Source organism: Camponotus vicinus, unplaced genomic scaffold (genome assembly GCF_025532165.1).
Source record: "Camponotus vicinus isolate PSW18456_S1 unplaced genomic scaffold, iyCamVici1.0 SCAF_5, whole genome shotgun sequence".
Taxonomy (NCBI): domain Eukaryota; kingdom Metazoa; phylum Arthropoda; class Insecta; order Hymenoptera; family Formicidae; genus Camponotus; species Camponotus vicinus.
Genome location: NW_028141977.1, coordinates 253561 through 272367, shown reverse-complemented (window position 1 = coordinate 272367; position 18807 = coordinate 253561). Strand labels below are relative to the sequence as shown.

General features: G+C 32.7%; 1 protein-coding gene across 11 annotated transcripts in view; it reads right to left on the bottom strand.

Annotated features, from left to right (window-relative positions):
* LOC145971874 (homeotic protein female sterile) overlaps positions 1-17843 on the bottom strand; it is a 34266-nt gene extending 16423 nt beyond the window's left edge. The window contains exons 1-16 of one of the 11 annotated variants that reach the window (XM_083099948.1): positions 17826-17843; positions 13199-13486; positions 12662-12710; positions 12073-12114; positions 7082-7327; positions 6705-6899; positions 5943-6551; positions 5380-5457; positions 4928-5023; positions 4712-4813; positions 4390-4535; positions 4150-4309; positions 3485-4055; positions 2830-2988; positions 2364-2483; positions 2039-2188 (exon numbers count right to left, since the gene is read on the bottom strand). In XM_083099948.1, coding sequence (XP_082956074.1) covers positions 2039-2188; positions 2364-2483; positions 2830-2988; positions 3485-4055; positions 4150-4309; positions 4390-4535; positions 4712-4813; positions 4928-5023; positions 5380-5457; positions 5943-6551; positions 6705-6899; positions 7082-7327; positions 12073-12114; positions 12662-12710; positions 13199-13209 — 2734 coding nt within the window. In that variant the 5' untranslated portion in view covers positions 13210-13486; positions 17826-17843. Of the gene's footprint in view, positions 1-2038; positions 2189-2363; positions 2484-2829; positions 2989-3484; positions 4056-4149; positions 4310-4389; positions 4536-4711; positions 4814-4927; positions 5024-5379; positions 5458-5942; positions 6552-6704; positions 6900-7081; positions 7328-12072; positions 12115-12661; positions 12711-13198; positions 13487-15258; positions 15372-15515; positions 16343-17167; positions 17805-17825 lie in introns of those variants that run through there. The other 10 variants (XM_083099946.1, XM_083099945.1, XM_083099950.1 and 7 more) reach the window with 10 other exon arrangements.
* Between the last annotated feature and the right edge of the window lie 964 nt (positions 17844-18807).

The window sequence follows — 18807 nt, the reverse complement described above, 5'->3', positions numbered from 1 at the left end:
TGGGGCGATATATGATTATCGGGGGAAGCTATGATAAATACGTTTGTGTGTAACTTATACAAGGTACTATTATTTGACACTACAGTCACACGGTCATTTACCATTTTTTGTTCATTGCGGAATGAAAAATTGCTCTCTCTCTCTCTCCAGAGAGCATTTACTAACTTAAGAAAGAAATAATTTTCTTACAAACCCGAAGGCGGGACTGCAGTGAGAAATTCAGTAACCTTGAGTAGCAAACTATATTTGACTTTCGAGCAACAGAATGTATTGTCAACACCGATAGGGCAAGAGAAAATAATCATATTGTTCATAATCAATATAATTCATGAAACAAGCTGGCATGGCATATGGTATCCTCTAAACACAGTCTGCACTCCACTAGCTCACCTTTGTTCTTACCACTGCATATGTCTCGTAAATTAAATAAAAATTCCTTCTGCGCGTGTCAAGTTTCAAATTCTTGATGCGGCATGCACCGCATATCCATGGTCGATGATGAAAAGTATGCGAAATTACAGACATGTCATCTACATGTCTCTATAATTCATCTTCAAAATGAAACTTGACACTCACATTCGTACTTGCATTAATATAACGCAGCACTTAAGCTACATGTGTGTATGTGTATGTGAATAACGCCGTCCTAATAAATACAGTAATTAATAAGCAAGATTCAGCAGCTTAGAAGATATTTGCGATACACGTCAATCCCTTTTTGAAAAAATCGTTTATATCTAGTTTGTAACTTCCTTCTTGTGTACGTTATACACACTGCTAATGATGCATCGGTGTTTTTTCGATTGTTTTATTTGCCAATAGAAAATTGGTTAGGCACAGAGTTCACGAATATTTTTTTTTCTTTGAAGTTCTTAAATCTATCACCAAATCATGAGGCATCACATCTCCAATAAAGAATTTTAGTTAAGTTATTGTACAATAATAATTTGGAATGCAATACGATAAACAGATTTAAAAGATCGTTTAGCACAAATTTATTGCTTAATTATGTGTATTAATGTAGAAAATACATTTAATATAATTTTAAATAATATTTAATTAATTTTATATTTTTCAATAAATTATGTAGAAAAATTTTTCGACGATAGCTCAAAACATTAATAGCATAATTTATAATTTAATTAATTTTCTTAGTTTTTATTGATGTAAAAAAAAGAAAGAAAGAAAAAAAAGGTTCGTATATAATTAAGATTGCATTCTATTTCTGCTATGTATTGAAATGTTATGATTATAATAATTATTGCATATATTAAGTATTATACTCATATTATACTCTGTAGTTAAAAAGTTACATTATCGAGATAAGAACATTTTATTTTTCATTGTTTTATACAGCTAATATACAAAATTTAATATGTATATGTGTATATGTATATGCGCACTAATGTGTGTGTGTGTGTGTATGCGTACGTATGCCACATGAAATGGTGAATCGTTTTTTAAACAGCTTGAACTTCACGTCTACGACTCCGTCACTATTTTTGTTGATAATAGTAAATTTCTTATTATTCTAAATTGATAATGTCATTTATATTATTACACAACACGCAAAAAAATGAAGAAAAAGAAAAGGGAAATCACGTACGGAAAGTAAAGATTTTTTAGAAATGTAGAAAAGCCCTCAGGGCTTACAGCAACCCTGTCATATTAATGATGCGATGAGAGAAAGAGCGCGTTGACAATCTAAATCAATATATTCACATTTTGCATACTTGTACAAATGTATTGTCTTTTAAAACTTTTGGGCGTAAACGTGAATATGGAAATCTGTGCTTCAGAGGAATCGCTAGGAAGTAACAAATTCCTGTAAAGAACTTGAAAGTACGAATATACGTTATTTCCCCGAAAAAAGATGTATACAACAGATAGTCTCACGCGCGCGCAAATAACTCCGTAATTTTAAATCTCACCGAAGAAATCATATTTTAAAGTTTTGTAATAACTACTTGTGTGATACAAGTAGTCTTTTCTTGTTCCCACGTAAGGGTCTAATATAGTAGCAACTGTTTTATCTAACCTGCTTCACTGTCGCTTGAGTCACTGGTGGTTGAAGTAAGTGAACTACTGCTGGAGTCACTATCGCTGCTACTACTGCTCGACGCCGACAATCGCGAAGGTCCACTGGCACCACCAGTTCCAACTGCATCAACAGATTTACTACTGTCTTCTGTAAAACAAAAGCAGGAAGATATTATTATATCTGCTAATTTCGCCATTTTAAATATTTTTCTCGTGATAAATTTCTAAAAAAAATACAAAAGTTATTTTATTATTTATTATATTTATTATTATATTTTATTATTATTATACTATTTAGAAAAATATATATCAAAGACGCATACCCTTTTTAGCGGTCTTTTTGACATTGCCCAATTGCCCCGTCACATCCTGCAACCTCTTTTCCAATTCTTGCTTCTTTTCTGCCATCTGCTCATCTTTAGATTTACCACTGACTTTCTTGTCTGCAAACGGTAATGTAACATTTAAATATTCAAAAAACTTATATATTATAAAATCCACTGCGATAATATTACTACATTATTGAACAATTTTAATTAAGCTTATTAGCATATTTAAAAAATATATATATATATATATATATATATATATATATATATATATATAATATCCTTGCGGCATACGTGCATATGTGTGTAAAATATTCTATATGTATACTAACATCTGATACCAGCTGATGTATACCAGCATCTTGCTATGAGATGTATACTAACATCTTATTTATACTTTGTTATTTCAATAAAATTGTAAAATATTGTATATTAAAACTAAATTTATAGTAAAGCTTACGTGGTTTTTTTCTGAGACATGAGGCAACATAGCTCTCTAGTTCTCTAAGCGTCGATGGCTTCAAGGTCTCGAAATCGATTTCGATTTCATCTGGATTCGAATCCCTCAGTGAAGGCTCTCGAGATTGTATTATGTGTACAACACGACCTAATTTATCACCTAAAAGAAGAAACAGTAATCAGAAAAAATTAATAAAATAATTATCATATATTTTTTGATTTTCGTTTTTATAATTCTGAAACAATTTAGGGGGAATGCTTAAAAAATATATGTAATATACAAAGAAATTTGAAATCAATTACAAAAGAAATATTATGCTAAATACAAAGGAAATATTATAATGTAAAAAAGAAAATATTGTTATAATAATTTTTCTCCGTCCTTGTAACGATTTTGCAGATATTTGATCATTTTGCAGATATTTGATCAGTGTAATGACATTGATGGAAACCAATGGATAGTTCTTATCTTGGAGACTTTTAGTACAATTTTTATGTATTATTTAATATTATAATCTTGTTATGCGTAGCCTCTTTAATTTGATTTTTTCATCATCTATTGTATACTTTATCAATTATATATTTACATAATTAAAAATTATATATATATATATATATATATATATATATATATATATATATATATTATATCTTACCTGGTAATTTATTAATATCCAAACTGAGTTGTCTCTTTTCATCATAAGACATGGGTTTAGCATTATCTTCATCTTCCGAATCAAACGTTATTGGAGGTGGTTGACTACCAGTATTCTTCTTCTTGTTTCCAGCAGATCTGCTGTTAGCTTTCGGCCTCTTGGTTGCAGGATTTGCAGTGGTGGCAGCTTTTCCAGGTCCACGGCTTTTACCTTTCTGCTTGGCATTCGCTGCTGGTGGCAAATGATGTCCTAAGCTTCCAGCTGCATGAGCTTTGTTAAGTCCTACCGCTGTACTTTGATGATGGAGATCACTGCCCATGCCGCCAGGCATTTTCAAATCTCCCGCACCCATCGCAACACTGGCTATACTAGCACCAACGCTGTCAGTCACGCTAGGAATACCACCGCTAGGTTTCATGAGTTCTTTCATGGCACCAGTATGACTGGCAACAAGGCTACTATTCTTATTGCTCATCGGCTTTGATTTTGGCTTATCCGGTTTCTTTTTCTTATTTTTCTTTTTACCACTCTCCTCCACTAATTTCCTCATTTGCTCTTGCATAGCTTTTAGCTATAAATGGAATAAAGAATAAATTATTATATTTCCGTACATTTAACATTCATATATAAAATATCTTTTTACTTTATTTAAAAAAAAATCATACCTCTTGCTGTAGAGCGAGTAATTTTTGGGTGCGTTTTTCCTCAACCGAATCATCAGTTTCCGAAGAACTTTCTCCTCCAGAACTAGTAGCACTACCACTGCTGCTTCCTTTCATAGCCACTATACTACTACCCATCGGCTCATCCGGAACTTTCGCATATCTAATATGTTTAATTACCTAATTATAACTCTGTTATGCACATTTAAATTATAAATTTTTGCAAACATTTTAACCACCAACCTCATTTCGAATATATCTTGCAATTTTCTAGCCATTGAAACAACATCATGATCAGGAGGATTATATTTATAACAATTAGTAAATATAAGTCGTACATCACTTGCAAATTCGTGCGCTGTTTTATATTGACGGTTATCCATCTTAGCCTGTAAAAAAATAAATATTTTTATATCAAAGTATCTATAATATTGCATAAAAAGCATAATGCAAAAATAATACGTTAAATAATCTAGAATGTTTACGTTCTTAGAGAAACCGCGCAAATTAACTACATTTTATATAGTAATTGTGATGTTACATTCATATAATTAAAAATACAAACCTTCACAGTACCAAGATCCATAGGTTTCTTAATAATCTCATGGTAATCATGAAGGCCCAGAAGTTCGGCGTCAACAGGTTTGTAGAATGGCCAAGCATATGACTATAAATCAAGAAAAACAAATCAAATTTTATAACCCAGAATACTACATTATTTTTTATAATATTATATTTTATTGTTTTACAATAGATAAAAAAATATATGTATGACAATTACCGAATGCTTTTTGGCAAAGAGTTCTTTCAAAATGTCGTTGCAAGATTTTAGTGCTTCAGACAACTTTTCTTTTCCCTTAACACCAGTATGTGAAGGCTGAAAAGTTATTTACAAAAATGAATAATAAATGTTAGAGAAACATCAAAATTATGCTTTATTTTACTTTTAAAATAGAAATTTATTTGCATATAGAAAATTATATAAATTTATATAATTTATTTTTTTAAATATCTAAAATATATATATTTATAACAAAAAAAATATGATATATTAAATCTTATAAATTTTAGTTTGTCTTACAAAATATTAAGACTTTTAATGTAAGACATGCCATATATATATATATATATAAAATTGTCATTCAATTAAAAATCTAATAATTTCCACTTGATAGATGATAAGACAACACAAATGAAAGGAAGGAATAAATGAAGGAATAATAATAAATGTACCTGTTGGGCCATTGCCCCCATTAGAGGCATATTGGCCTGATGGTATGGCACTAAGCCGTCTTCTGCTTGCCTCGTTGGCTGAAACAGCCATGTCATGAAGAGTTTAATCCATCGTTTAATGATATTAATCATTATATTATTTTATTAATTCAATAGTCAATACATAATGATTAATATCATTATCGAAATGATACATGCTCTATACATGCAAGGATCAAAGATGTTCACAAATGTTATGATAATGTAAAATACAATAATTTGTGAACTACATAAAAAATTTGCATGAGAATTTTATTTGAATTTATTCTTTATATATTTACAATACGATAATTTTATTTTCGAAATTATCATGAAAATTTTCATGATTATTGAATTACACATATATTTAAGCAACTTTTAGTAACACTGATTCCATTCCATAAATAATACTCGACTTTTAAGTCGCAGATATTATGGTATATCATGTTTCGTAGATATGGACATATCCATTTTTTAGTGCTTTTGATTTAAACATAAAATATGGCAATAAAGTAATATAATAAAAAAATGTACATATGCATTACCTTCTTAATTTGTCGGCCAGACTCTCTTCTCATAGGTATTTTAGCGTTTTTAGAATCCAGAGGTGTGTACATTGGATCGTAAGCATTTGCGGTGGGAGTTGTAGTATCAGCTTTTCTTTTCACTCCTTTTTTAAGTTTCGCAGGTTGTGACGGAGGCATTACAGTGGGCGTTGTAGGGACTTGCGGAGGTGGAGGTACAGCAGAAGCTGCTTGGGGATCCATCGCTGGCTGCGCATGATAACCCGTGGTCGGAGGGACAACTTGCTGAGGCAGAGAATTGTGAGTAGCCATCGGCGCGACGCCCATACTCGATGGCGGGGCGATGGTGGTTGTGTTCGTGCTTCCAGGTACTGAAACCGGTGCCTGAGTACCGAGAGGTGGCATGGGTATAACGCCGGTTGTCCCAGCCGACGTAGCGGAAGGTGTTAAATTATTCGGTACACTGGAAGTAACAGCGGCTGCACCGGAAGCTGGTCTGCCTCTACCTGCCCCTGTACCTCCTGCTAATCCACCTACTCCTGGTCCACCGACTCTTCCAGCTTTCTTGCCTTTGGGTCCTTTTGGAACAGGTGGATCTAATTCCACTTCTTCCTTCGGCATTTGTGCAACCTAAAGAATTATTATGCTATTGTCACGTAACAATATTCATACGTAACAATACTCTGAGTACATTATATGTTATTTTTATTTTTTCTTTATTAATGTTCCTTTTTTATTGATTAGAAAACGCGTAAAAAAATTAATAAATATTAAAAAATATACCTTTGTAAGAAACAACTTTTCGAGAGCTTGTGCCATGACCACAACATCTTCGCCTGGCTTGTTGTAGACATAGCAATTGGTGAACATAGTATTGAAATCTTGAATACATTCTTTCCCGCTCCAATAATATGAGTTTTCCAACCTTTTTTTGATTGTGCCCAAATCCATTGGTTTTTTGATGATTTTGTGATAATCCTTTTAAATCAAAGAAATTTCTTAGCACTGATATCCGATAATTTATTTATATATATTTACTCCGCTAAAGTATATAAATACTCGATAATTTTCATGCATGTTTGTGTGTATATATGTATATGGTGATTCGTTTGAATGTGAACACTCATTTATAATGGTTCTACAACAGAATTGTGACCTACTGGTAAATTGAGTTTCTTCGCATCGACAGGTTGCTGGAAGGGCCATGCAAACTGATGCTTCCATACTGGTTTTAAGACACCCTTTTGCAAAAATTGTAACTGATTCGTGATGCGTCCTGGACGATTCGGTGGTGGAACAACCGGTGGTTGAACTATGCCATTCACCGGTTCCAGAGGTGGTTCGTCGCGTGGTGGCGGTTCCTTTGCAGGACTCGCTGGCGTCGAAGCCTTACCAGGTGTGCTCGTCTAAATTGTTCATTATTATTTCATTGATTACACGTATAAAGAGATAGTGTATTTTTCAATTACATGTTTATACATTTACATATATTTACATATATTTAGATATCAAGATATTAAATTATGTATATCAAGCACGTCACATTTGGCAAACTACAAAATTAATAACTTTATTTGATATTAATTTATTATAGACACCAATCATATCTCTACAATTAATCTTATGTTAGTGTCATGCATTTTAGATTAAATCGCGGTAAATTTGTATGCAGATTGTTTTCAGATAAACCATGTAAATATTCTTAACAGACTTGTGTACTTAATCGTAATACAAGACAGCTATTAATTTCATTCAAATTTTGTACATTTTAATAATTCATGAAATATATTATATTTTATTATTAAATATGTACATTGTAAAAGATTAAATTTGAAGATTTAGCATGTTTTCAATAATATAATTTATAATTAATAATATATTTTTATTTAAGCAATAAAGTTCTTTCAAGACTTTTAACATGCATATATGCCTCGTGAAAGTGAAATATAAGAATAACTATGTGCCTCATGAACACAATAAACATTAAATAAAATATATAAAAAAATATGCACAAAGGTTAAATTAATTAAAAACTATTTTACAAGTTCAATTATTTAAAAAATTACAAAAAAACATTTACGCGCGCGTTAATTCTGAAAGAATTTTTGCGAAAAAAGGTAATCTCAAAAACAATTTATTCATTAAAATCAAGAACTTTTTTATTCTTAACTTGTCTCTTTTTTTTCCCCTTTTTTTATTAAGATTAGCTTTAGTTTTAGATTAGATTTCTCAAAATTTATTGCAACAAGTATTGATACACTCACATAAATCACATGCATACGCGAAAAAATTAAAAAAATTTTATTACTACTTTCTTTTAATAATTAATAAAACTACTTTCTTTTAAATAATTAATAAAAATTTTTTATTACCATATTTTTTAATACTTTTCTTCCATAACAGGGGTACAACAAAATATCTTTTTCACACATGTGATCCGAGATCGAAACACCGAAACTGATACAATATATCGGTTGTTAGTTTTCTTGCTACGTCGATTCAAGTTGCATTAATTTTCTTTGCTCTCCTCCAAAGATTTTGGATATACATTCATTTCACATATTAAATAAAATAAATAGTTGTAATTATATTAGATATATAAACTCTTACAATATACAATCCGATACGTGGGCAGACGGTCAACGCCATTACCTGCGTACAAATACTACCATACAAAAAATACTAGCATTTACTACTCTAGAGTATCAAGGCTATAGAGAGGGGATAATACAACAATAGCGGTGAAAACAATTGGTCAACTCAAAATTTTACCGTTTTACACATGCGCAAAACAGAACCTTGGCTTCTTACGGAGCAGTAAAGTATCTATTCAAATCTTGTGAAAAAGATCTCTCATCTCTGATTTGTAACTAGATAATTTTGTTCAAAGATTATAAGATAAACTTAGAGAATTTTCAGATGTTTTCTAAAATAATCTTTTTGAGTGGGTTTTCTAATGTTTTTTCTCTAAAAAATAACAAATCTCATATTATAAAACATAAAAAAATATTGTAAAAATAAAAATAAAATAAAGAATCACTTAACTTCGAAATGTTAAATTTTTTAAAATGTACTAAAAAAATGAATGATTTTCCTGCGTCTAAATAAAATTCAATGAGCATTCCTTGATTTTTCTTAAAAAAAAAAGGAAAAAAAAGAAAAACTATAATTCCAAGTTTTTTTCAAAAAGACATTCTCACACAAGTATCAATGTTCATGTAAACATGGATTCAAGTCCAAATGTTATTAAACAAAGTTATTTAACATTTTCAAGGATGCAATATTTAGAGAAATAGAATTGGAGTTTGACCTTAAATATTTACGTTTAAATAGATAAAGGACTTTTTCTATCAAAGAATATGAACATGCTTTATTTTACATTTTTGATAACAGAAATAATCGTGACGGAATCAGGAAGATAACACTTGATGCAAAAAAAAAAAATCTTTATTCAAAATCGATTCTTTGAATTTTGTGTTTTTGTAAAGAAAATAATTTCATTTTACAATGATATGAATCATATTGGTGAAAAATCGAGAACTCTCTCACTTACTTTAAAAAAGAAAAAAAGAAAAATTTAAAAATTGTAATTTTAAATTACAATTCCATAAGCATTAAAAATTTCAAAACGATCTCAAGAATTATCTTATCAATATAAAATAATATCCTGTGTATGTGTATCACACATTTGTACAATGGTAATAGTAAATATATAAAATACAAAATAATAAAACTAGAATTTACAATTACAAGGGATACATTTTTGTTAAAGAATTTTTATATATAATAAAAAATAATAAAATATTTGACAGTATCTCAGACAATATCTCAGACTATAGCACATTTTAAAAACTATTAAATTTATATATAATTATATATACTCATTTAATACAGACATTATTATATATATACTACGACTATATTGACTGCGTTAAAAACTTAAATGTCAATCATGCTTGTTTAGATTATTCGCAACATATTTATTAATTATAACACATTATAAATATAGATGTGTTTGGAAATATGACTTCACTATTATAAATATATATTCACATTCATATTTAATATAAGATAATCATTGAGATTTCTTTATAAATTTTTTTATGTCTTAATATGTTTTAATACATGAAAAATATTGAATTTTGCATTACGCATGTATATAAGATTGCATATATATAGTAAAGAAAGTTATTCATTTTAAGCAAATAAATTTATTGAAAGGATATATGATTGATAATATATTCTTTATATGCTACTATAAAAAATCTCTTTTGAAATCTTAAATAAAATAAATAAAAAGTTATAAATTAAATTTTTCAAAAAAATATACGATCAAAATTCTTAAGGAATTCTTAAAGATTTCTCGTGAAAAAATTAATTTTATGAATCACAGTATTCATAAAAATTCTAGTTAAGTTAAATGAGACTAGATTTTTAAAAATTTTTCTTAATTTGAAATGCAACAAATATACACATACATATTACCTGTGGATGTAAAAAATTAATAAATGTTATGCTTTAACCTAATTAAAAACTTTATCCTATCTTTTGACATTTCGTAATTCTTTTTCTGCATAACAATATTTTTTATTGCATTAAAATATATATGCACGATATTATTATATCAAAGTACAGAATAACTAATATTACAGAATAATTAATATAACTAATATTATAATTATATACATCAAAATGAGAAGAGAGGGAGACAGATAGATTTTCCTTAATGAGTCTTAAAACGCGAGTCTTTATTCGATATTTAATAACAAAAATGTATTTTCTAGGAACGATTAATAAATTTTATTGAGTAACGAATTTCAAATCATTACTTTTTAATGATTTGATGATGAATTTTTACGTCAAATATACTATTTATGACCAACTTTGACATGTTAAACATCAATAGCTTATTTATTATTGTAATAGCATATTTTTTTTCACTTCACATGAAATGAGTGTACACTTAATCTTTGGAGGGAAAAACGAGCATAGAAAATACTGAACTCAATTCAAGATAGTGCAACTTAAAAAGACAGAGCTTAAGCATGTTTCTTAATGCTTAAGTTATCATACGCACTCAACCCTCCATCTGAGAATATTGTTTATATATGTGCGTACAGTATTAATATCTAAATATGCTTTAAAAAAATAATAAAAAAATAATAAATACAAAAATAGAAATAAAATATACAAATAATAAAATAAATAATAAAAATAATAAATAATAAAAATATACTAAAATAAAAATAAGATAAAATAACAATAAGAAATAATAAAAATAGAATTGTGATAGAAACAATTTTTGTTAAAATATTTTATATAAAGAAAAAAAAAGTTTTACTTTTTCCTCTAATATAATAAATGAAGATTTTATATATTATTTTATATATACATATATCATTATATGTATATATATATATATATATATATATATATATATATATAGACATACATATAATTATATATGTATATTGATAAAAAACTTTTCTATTATACATTAATGAAATGCATTGTAAGCTAATGATCCCATCCATGCAGCGAGCGAATTAGGCTGCTATATTTAATTTCCATAACCGCAGGCAAGCAATTTGGAATTTTGCATAAGACAACGTTTACTAGAAACTTATAATAAAATCTAAAATCAGGTGAGAATTTAGAAATGAAATATAATGGCACTTTCATATAGCTCATGCAAAAAATTTACAGAAATATCTTTATATCTCGTTAAATTAAAAATAACGATCAGTAATTAAAATATAAGATTATATGATCAAACAACAAATGGCATATAAGCTATAAATATTGATATATGTTTATAATGCTATATTGATGCTAGACAACATAGTAGGCAAGAGGAAAGAATCTTGCTCTTACAATAATATACTAAGACTTTAATAATTATATAACAATCATATAACAATATTTGTATATGTTGGAAAAATATTTATAAAATTTAATATCTGTATACATGTATATTCTTTAATTTAAATTATTTATTAATATTTATTTATAAGCTTATATGTGTATTTACTACAATTGAATAAAGAATAAAGCGAAATTATTGATTACTCATAACAGCATGTATTATTAGTTGCCAATTCATATTTCAACAACTATCCTAGTTGAGACCATAGTCAACAAGGTATCTCACCTTCGGTATATTACACAGCCTTTCTCGCTCCTCCACATCTAACTGTAATTCATATATACTATTCAGTCAAAACAATGTTCTTTTCTAATATGTTAAAAGTATGTACATTTATACGTAGGTATGTATGTATGTATGTATGTATATGCACACATACACACATACAAGCATATATACGTACATACATACTTATGTATGTATGTATATGTTATGCAAGAAATGGAATTTGCAAACACAATATTAAAGTAGTTATGTGTAGCCAGACATAGGCAAGGATGATAAAAATGTATGTTACACAGCCATAAAGTAAAATAGCAACATGTAAAAAAAGGTGTTATTTATAATAAAATATTAAACATGTGTAATTTATATATATTTCAATATAAGTGAAAGAGAGAGGACTGTCTTTATAAAATTTAACGCATTATATTAATAAGGATGCTGTGTAATATGAAATACATCGAAAACTACATGGGACATGTGGATAGTATAAATATATCACAGAATATAACGCAGCTTTGAAATATTGCATTAGTAAGTTAGTAAGCAAACTGCATATTCTACAAACTATTGCAAGATAGTAATTACTTACAGAATTGTTCTGCGAGATAGTGTCCACCTGCTGCATCTTGACTTCGTTTCTGCAACAGAAAGAAAATAATATGAGTTTTATTTATAACATAAAAAATTGAAATAAAATAGAAACTATCATGTTAGTTGTATCGCATGACACTCATGTATCAAAGCACAATTTATGTAGTATGCTAATTTTATGAAGATAAGAGCCAGAATTAATCTATCACAATCCTATCTAGTAAACTACATTATCATTTGATAGAAAGAGCACTAATGCTTATCTTTGATTTCATTTAATATACATTCCTACATCTTTTTCATTCACTTTTCCCAAAGTTGAAATTTACCGAGTTTACCCAAAGACATATATTTAGATATTTTCTCGACTTAAAAATCCACGTAATTTTTAACATCTTTGTAAAGCAAATGTATCAAAGATACATTTGAGCGCTTACTAAATGTACTCAAGGCTTGTCACATTGATAGATATTATATTTTATTTCGATTAATCTTTTATAATATATGCTCATTCACGATAATGAGCTTCACCTACCTTTCCGACATATATGATACATAAATGCTACGTAGCAGGTAACTGCCTTACGTTGATGCTTGACGCTATGAGGCTTCATCAACAATTGAGATGGCAAGTATATATTCTTAATTGAACATAGCAGCTCATTAATTGCTTGCCAAGACGATTGCGCTGCAACCAGGAAGATTGGTGCCGAGGAGGCATAACACTACTCAAGTCTACCGAATGGTAGTACTTTGAATGTCAGCCCTGTATACTGCTGTGAGACTCCGTACCTCCAGGTAAGACTCGCGACATTAGCAACATCTGGATAACATAACAATAGGACCCCATATTGTAACAACCCCAAAAAATGGTTTCATCGCTTTAGAATGATTTGTATATTGAGATGTATTCAGGAAATTTATACGCAATTTTTATCATTTAACATATCATGCAAAACTGAATCTAGTAGATACATGCTGGAAAAGCAAAATCTATTCTTTACTGTGTATTGCTGTATATTAATAGATTATCGATAGAAATGTGTGCAAATTAATCTCTATTGTTTCTCTCTAGGATATTGTATCTGTATATTACTTTTGCAAATTGCGATATTGTGCTGTTACGAGTAAGTATTAATGCAAAATTAAATATATATATGCTGAATGTTGCACAATAAAAATTCTCAAATTTAATATAATTGTTTTATGCTATTTGAATGTAATATTTATAATCTTTGCACATTATTTATGTCAAGTATTTAAGAAAAGGGAAATGACTGTGTGCATATAAGTTTGTTTCTTCAAAATTTCTCTCGACACTTTTTTCAAGATTGATGCAAAATCAAAATCTCGAGGATGCATTTATATAATACATACTTTCAAAGACACGAGTTGATTTAAAAAATTTTCCATCTAAACTATATGTATATGTACATATATACACATTTTGTTTCTTATATATACTATTTGAGAAAAAAAATGTGATTATTTCTATAAATACATAATATAAACTAAAAGACACATTAATTTATACCAGTCATTTATACCATTGCCTAACTTAATTCTACGCAAAAGGAATGTTCAACGATCACAAATAAAATTGTACAACGGAAGATTTTCAGCGATACAATTTTTGTACTTGTACCAAACAACTAGGACATTTTACAAGGAAACATACAATAGATTTGTCAAACATTACACATTCGATAATTGAAATTTTATGAAAAATTCTCCAGCCCACATTCGAATCTGGAACTGGGCTACAAGATACATTTGTCGCATCTCTCGCAGTTTCTCAGTGGCCAGGATAAGCCAAAATGGAAAGTTTGACAAAAGTAGCACAGATAAGTGGTACACTGGTCTAGAAAGTGAGGTGGCTATTAAAATGCAAAATTGGCAGTGCGCAAGGGAAGACTACGACACATCGCGACTGTTAAATCTCGGCCGTCCGTAAACAGGAAGGAAGTTTCTCGCCCGGAACAGCCCACGCGACGAAGAGGCCGCGAGGTCGCGGCGAGCCAGGGTATCAAGGGCAGAGACAGATAAGAGATCTCGCGCTCGACTCGAACAGGTGCTCGAGCAAGACCATCCGAGGATAGGAGAGAGGAGAAAGGCGAGATCCGTGGACGAGCAAAGAGAAGTAAAGCGTGGCCGCGACAAGGATCGCTACGAGACGACAGCGGTGGCGGCAAAACGGTTGCGGCGACAGAGTAGGACGAATGGCAGAGAATCGCGAGGGGAAGAGTCGGAGAGCTGGGATTCCGCGCCCAGCCGATTCGCATCCAGTCGACGCACAACAAACACGAGCGAGTCGTCCGCGCAAACAATCCAACCGACCAATCAATCAACCAGCCATCGAGTCAGTCAGTCAGTCAGTCGAGTGAACGAGGCGACTGGCGCCACGGTGAGAGAGAGATGGATATATACATATATATGTTATATACATATATACATGTACACGTATGTATAGAGAGAGAGAGAGAGAGAGAGAGAGAGAAAGAGAGAGACAGAAATGACGCCGTGAGAATTCACGCCGCGACGACCGGGGACGAGCCGGGATCTCTCTCTGTCGCGCGCGCGAAAATCCGGACTCACCGGACAACTCGATTCGGCGGCGGTAGGTCTCAACATGGCGGTACGGCCATTCGGGAAAGAAAGCTCCCAAGGGCCCGCTGCTCGTGCATCGCCACCGCTACCGCCACCGCCACCGCCGCCACCGCCGTCGCCGCCGCCGCTGCCGTCGTCGTCGCCGCCGTCGCGGCACTATATACGCGTCACCACACGCGCCTACACACCTACGTTATACTCCGCGTTACACACCGGAATTACCCCATCGAGCCGCGATCGCTTACCTGATGAACGGAAGTTCCACGGCAACTCAATCGTAAAACACTACCACTACGCCTTCGAGGGGACACGCACTCCGGCGTTAACGCTTTCTCCCTCGCTCCTCGTTTAGTTTGGTTGGTCGCTCGGTGTTATGGCGGCCGTAAGGCGCGAGTAAGTGCGCGCCCCGAGCCGTGTGTATCACACTCACTCACTCACTCTCTCACTCGCGCGAGCGCCTCGGTTCGAGGGAACGCGGAGACGCGGTGCCTCCGACCGACAACTAGTCCCACCGTGAGACGGAGACCTGGCGCGGCGAGCCGTCGTCTCCACGCGCGCGTCAGCCCTATCGCCGTTACCCGTATCAGTGGCACCCGCCGAACCCGGACGACATTCTCACGCAGTTAACGCGCGCTCGAATCCGTGCCCATGACGATCTCGGATCTAGAAAGCAACGATCGCAGCACCAACAATGGCTACGCATTCTTCCGCGACGTACCGAAATGGTCCTGTTCCGTCGTTCCGCGCGCGCGACCCGCGTCCGTCCACCTCCCTCGCCGCCCGAGCGTCCACGAGACTAGCCGAGCGCCCCCGAAGACGAGCGCGCCAATTTCGAACCGCGTCGGTCGACGGTCGAAACGCTACTGCCGGACCGGCCAGGACTGCCGGGCACGATCGAGGGAACTTCTTTGTTATCGAGATACTCGACAACTCGTACCTTTGCCTGAATCGTACCTTTGACCCAGCGATACCAATTGCGACGCGTGAACGTCGCGCTCCTTGACGCGATAAGAAATACAAATACCTCCCCCGTCGAGATATCAATCTTTACTCGTCAAAGACGACAAAACGATGAGTAACGCGCCCTCGCTCTCGTCGAGCGATGCTCTAACGCGTTACTTGTACGGGAACACGTGGGTAAATTTCTAGAAAGTTTACATGCGAGAACACATTGTGAGAAACGTCCGACGAGAAATGTATTAGCTTTTAACATCAATATTTATTACATAGTATTCAACAATATACAGACAATAGAAATAGAAATATATATATATATATATATATATATATATATATATATATATGTGTGTGTGTAACATGCTCGTAAATCTTTATTCGCAGAGAGACATGTGCGTGTATATACGTGTACACTTGATTAACCAATCCGAAAATTAACGGTTAATTTCCGTCGTTCCATGTCCACCCATAATGCACTTTTTTTTTCGACGAGCACAACGCGAGAATCGATCGACAATTTTCAACAATAACGACGAATAGTTTCGTCGATCGGAATTTATGACGTCGAAAACTAAAAGACACTAAAACGCGAGATCTAACCTTGCATGCAAATTTACGTTACACGAGTCGCAGGCGTCGAGAGTAAACGGTCCGATTCCACGATTCTGCCGTTGCCACGCGACGCATGATGGGAAAAGCGCAAGGCGCAAAATCCATAATTACCGATCTCGGGAGTCTCGACGAGCGTCCCGCGCGTTTCGCGAACAACGCGAACGATTCGAACAAGTCGATAAGCACGTGGCGATATTTCCGCGTGACTCGCGCGGCGTTTCACACGTTCGCCGTGACGTCGTTTACGGTCGTCATCGATGCCGTATCGTTCCGTTAGAATCCGCTCGATCAATATGGCGATAATACGTATAGACGCTTTGACCTTTACCTCGTCCCGTCACATCCACGTCCGTTGATAAACGCCGAACGAACGCAGGGAGCATCGACGTCGTCGCGAATGCGTCACGTATCTTCCCGATTCGAAGTGCGATATAGATGCCGTCTCGCATCCTCGGCATCGGCAAATATCGTCGACTCGTGACACGCTACTACGAGAGTCAAAGACGCCGAGACGTGGCCCAATCACCGTCGAGCATGCGAGTTACGACAAGTATCATCATTTTCCACGACTAACATTTTTCGGTCCATGTGGAGATTTTTCATGACAGCTGACACGTGTGTCGTGACGTGACGCGCAACGGCGTCGCGTATTCACGGCCACAAAATGGCGATTCCTCGTAGTAAATATATATATATATATATATATATATATATATATATATATATATATATATATGCGTTGTACGTGTGCGTTGAACCACTCGACCCGTTCACACCTCTATCTTTCTCTCTCTTGCTCGGAGATTAATTTCTCATTACGTGTGTAATCGCGATACGCAGCGTCGTTCGTGTCTCGAATGCGAGGCGCGAGACTGCGAGACTGCGAGACGAGTCGTTTACATCAGCGTATTCTTGATGATTGATAAAACCCACTTCTGCGCTCCCATGACGTAATGAAATACTAAAGTCAAAAAAGAAATACGTACAACGATATACGGTAGACACGTGAACGGTGGAACGTCGGACTCTGGCGCGTTTCCCTGCTTCCGGCTACATATTTAACCCCGCGTTCCGAGTCACGATTGGCTTGCGCTCGATTTGTTACGGATGCGGTCCAATCGCCCAAGAGCTTCTAAATATTGATGAGTCATCGCGTTTACGATGTGCCAATAGAAATGACGATAAGTTTTCATTATATTCCTACCTGACTAAGGTGAAACCTTGAAATTTTTCATTAACAGTTACACACAAATGAAAACTTTTATCTTACTTGTATTGCGTATAAAAGAGAAATTTTCCAAATAACTTCAACAGTCGATCCGAAGAAAATCAAAGACGAATAAAAAAAAGAATCGTTAATTTGTTATATTTTTATTTATATTAAAAATATAATGGTTTTTAATTTAATTAATTTTCTGTAAAGAAATTGATTTTATAAAACAGATTTTAATAATAATCAATAAAGAAATTAATAAATAAAATATTGATTTAAAATTGTTTAATGGATATATTTATATAAATATTTTGAAAATTTATAAATATTTCTTTTTTTTATATCCAGTTGGGAATTTTTAATGTCGTCGTGTTTACAATATAATTTTTAGAAATAATAATAAATTTTCATTATTGTGTCTATCTAAAGAACATGGAATTTTTTAAAGCTTGACCGTCATAAAAGTGAAAGTTTTTTTCTCATTTGGAATTTTTCAAAGATTGACCGTCATAAAAGTGAGTTTTTTTCTTATTTGTAGTTTATATAAAAGAAATTTTCCAAATTACTTCAATTGTCAATTCAAACTATGGACATACAAATTGTCATCAATAGAGTCATCATTAATTAAATTTGTCATATATTTTTATTTATATTAAAAAATATAATGGTTTAATTAATTTTTTGTAAAGAAATTTTGATTTTATAGAACATATTTTAATATGTAATAAAGAAAGATCAATAAATAAAATATTTAT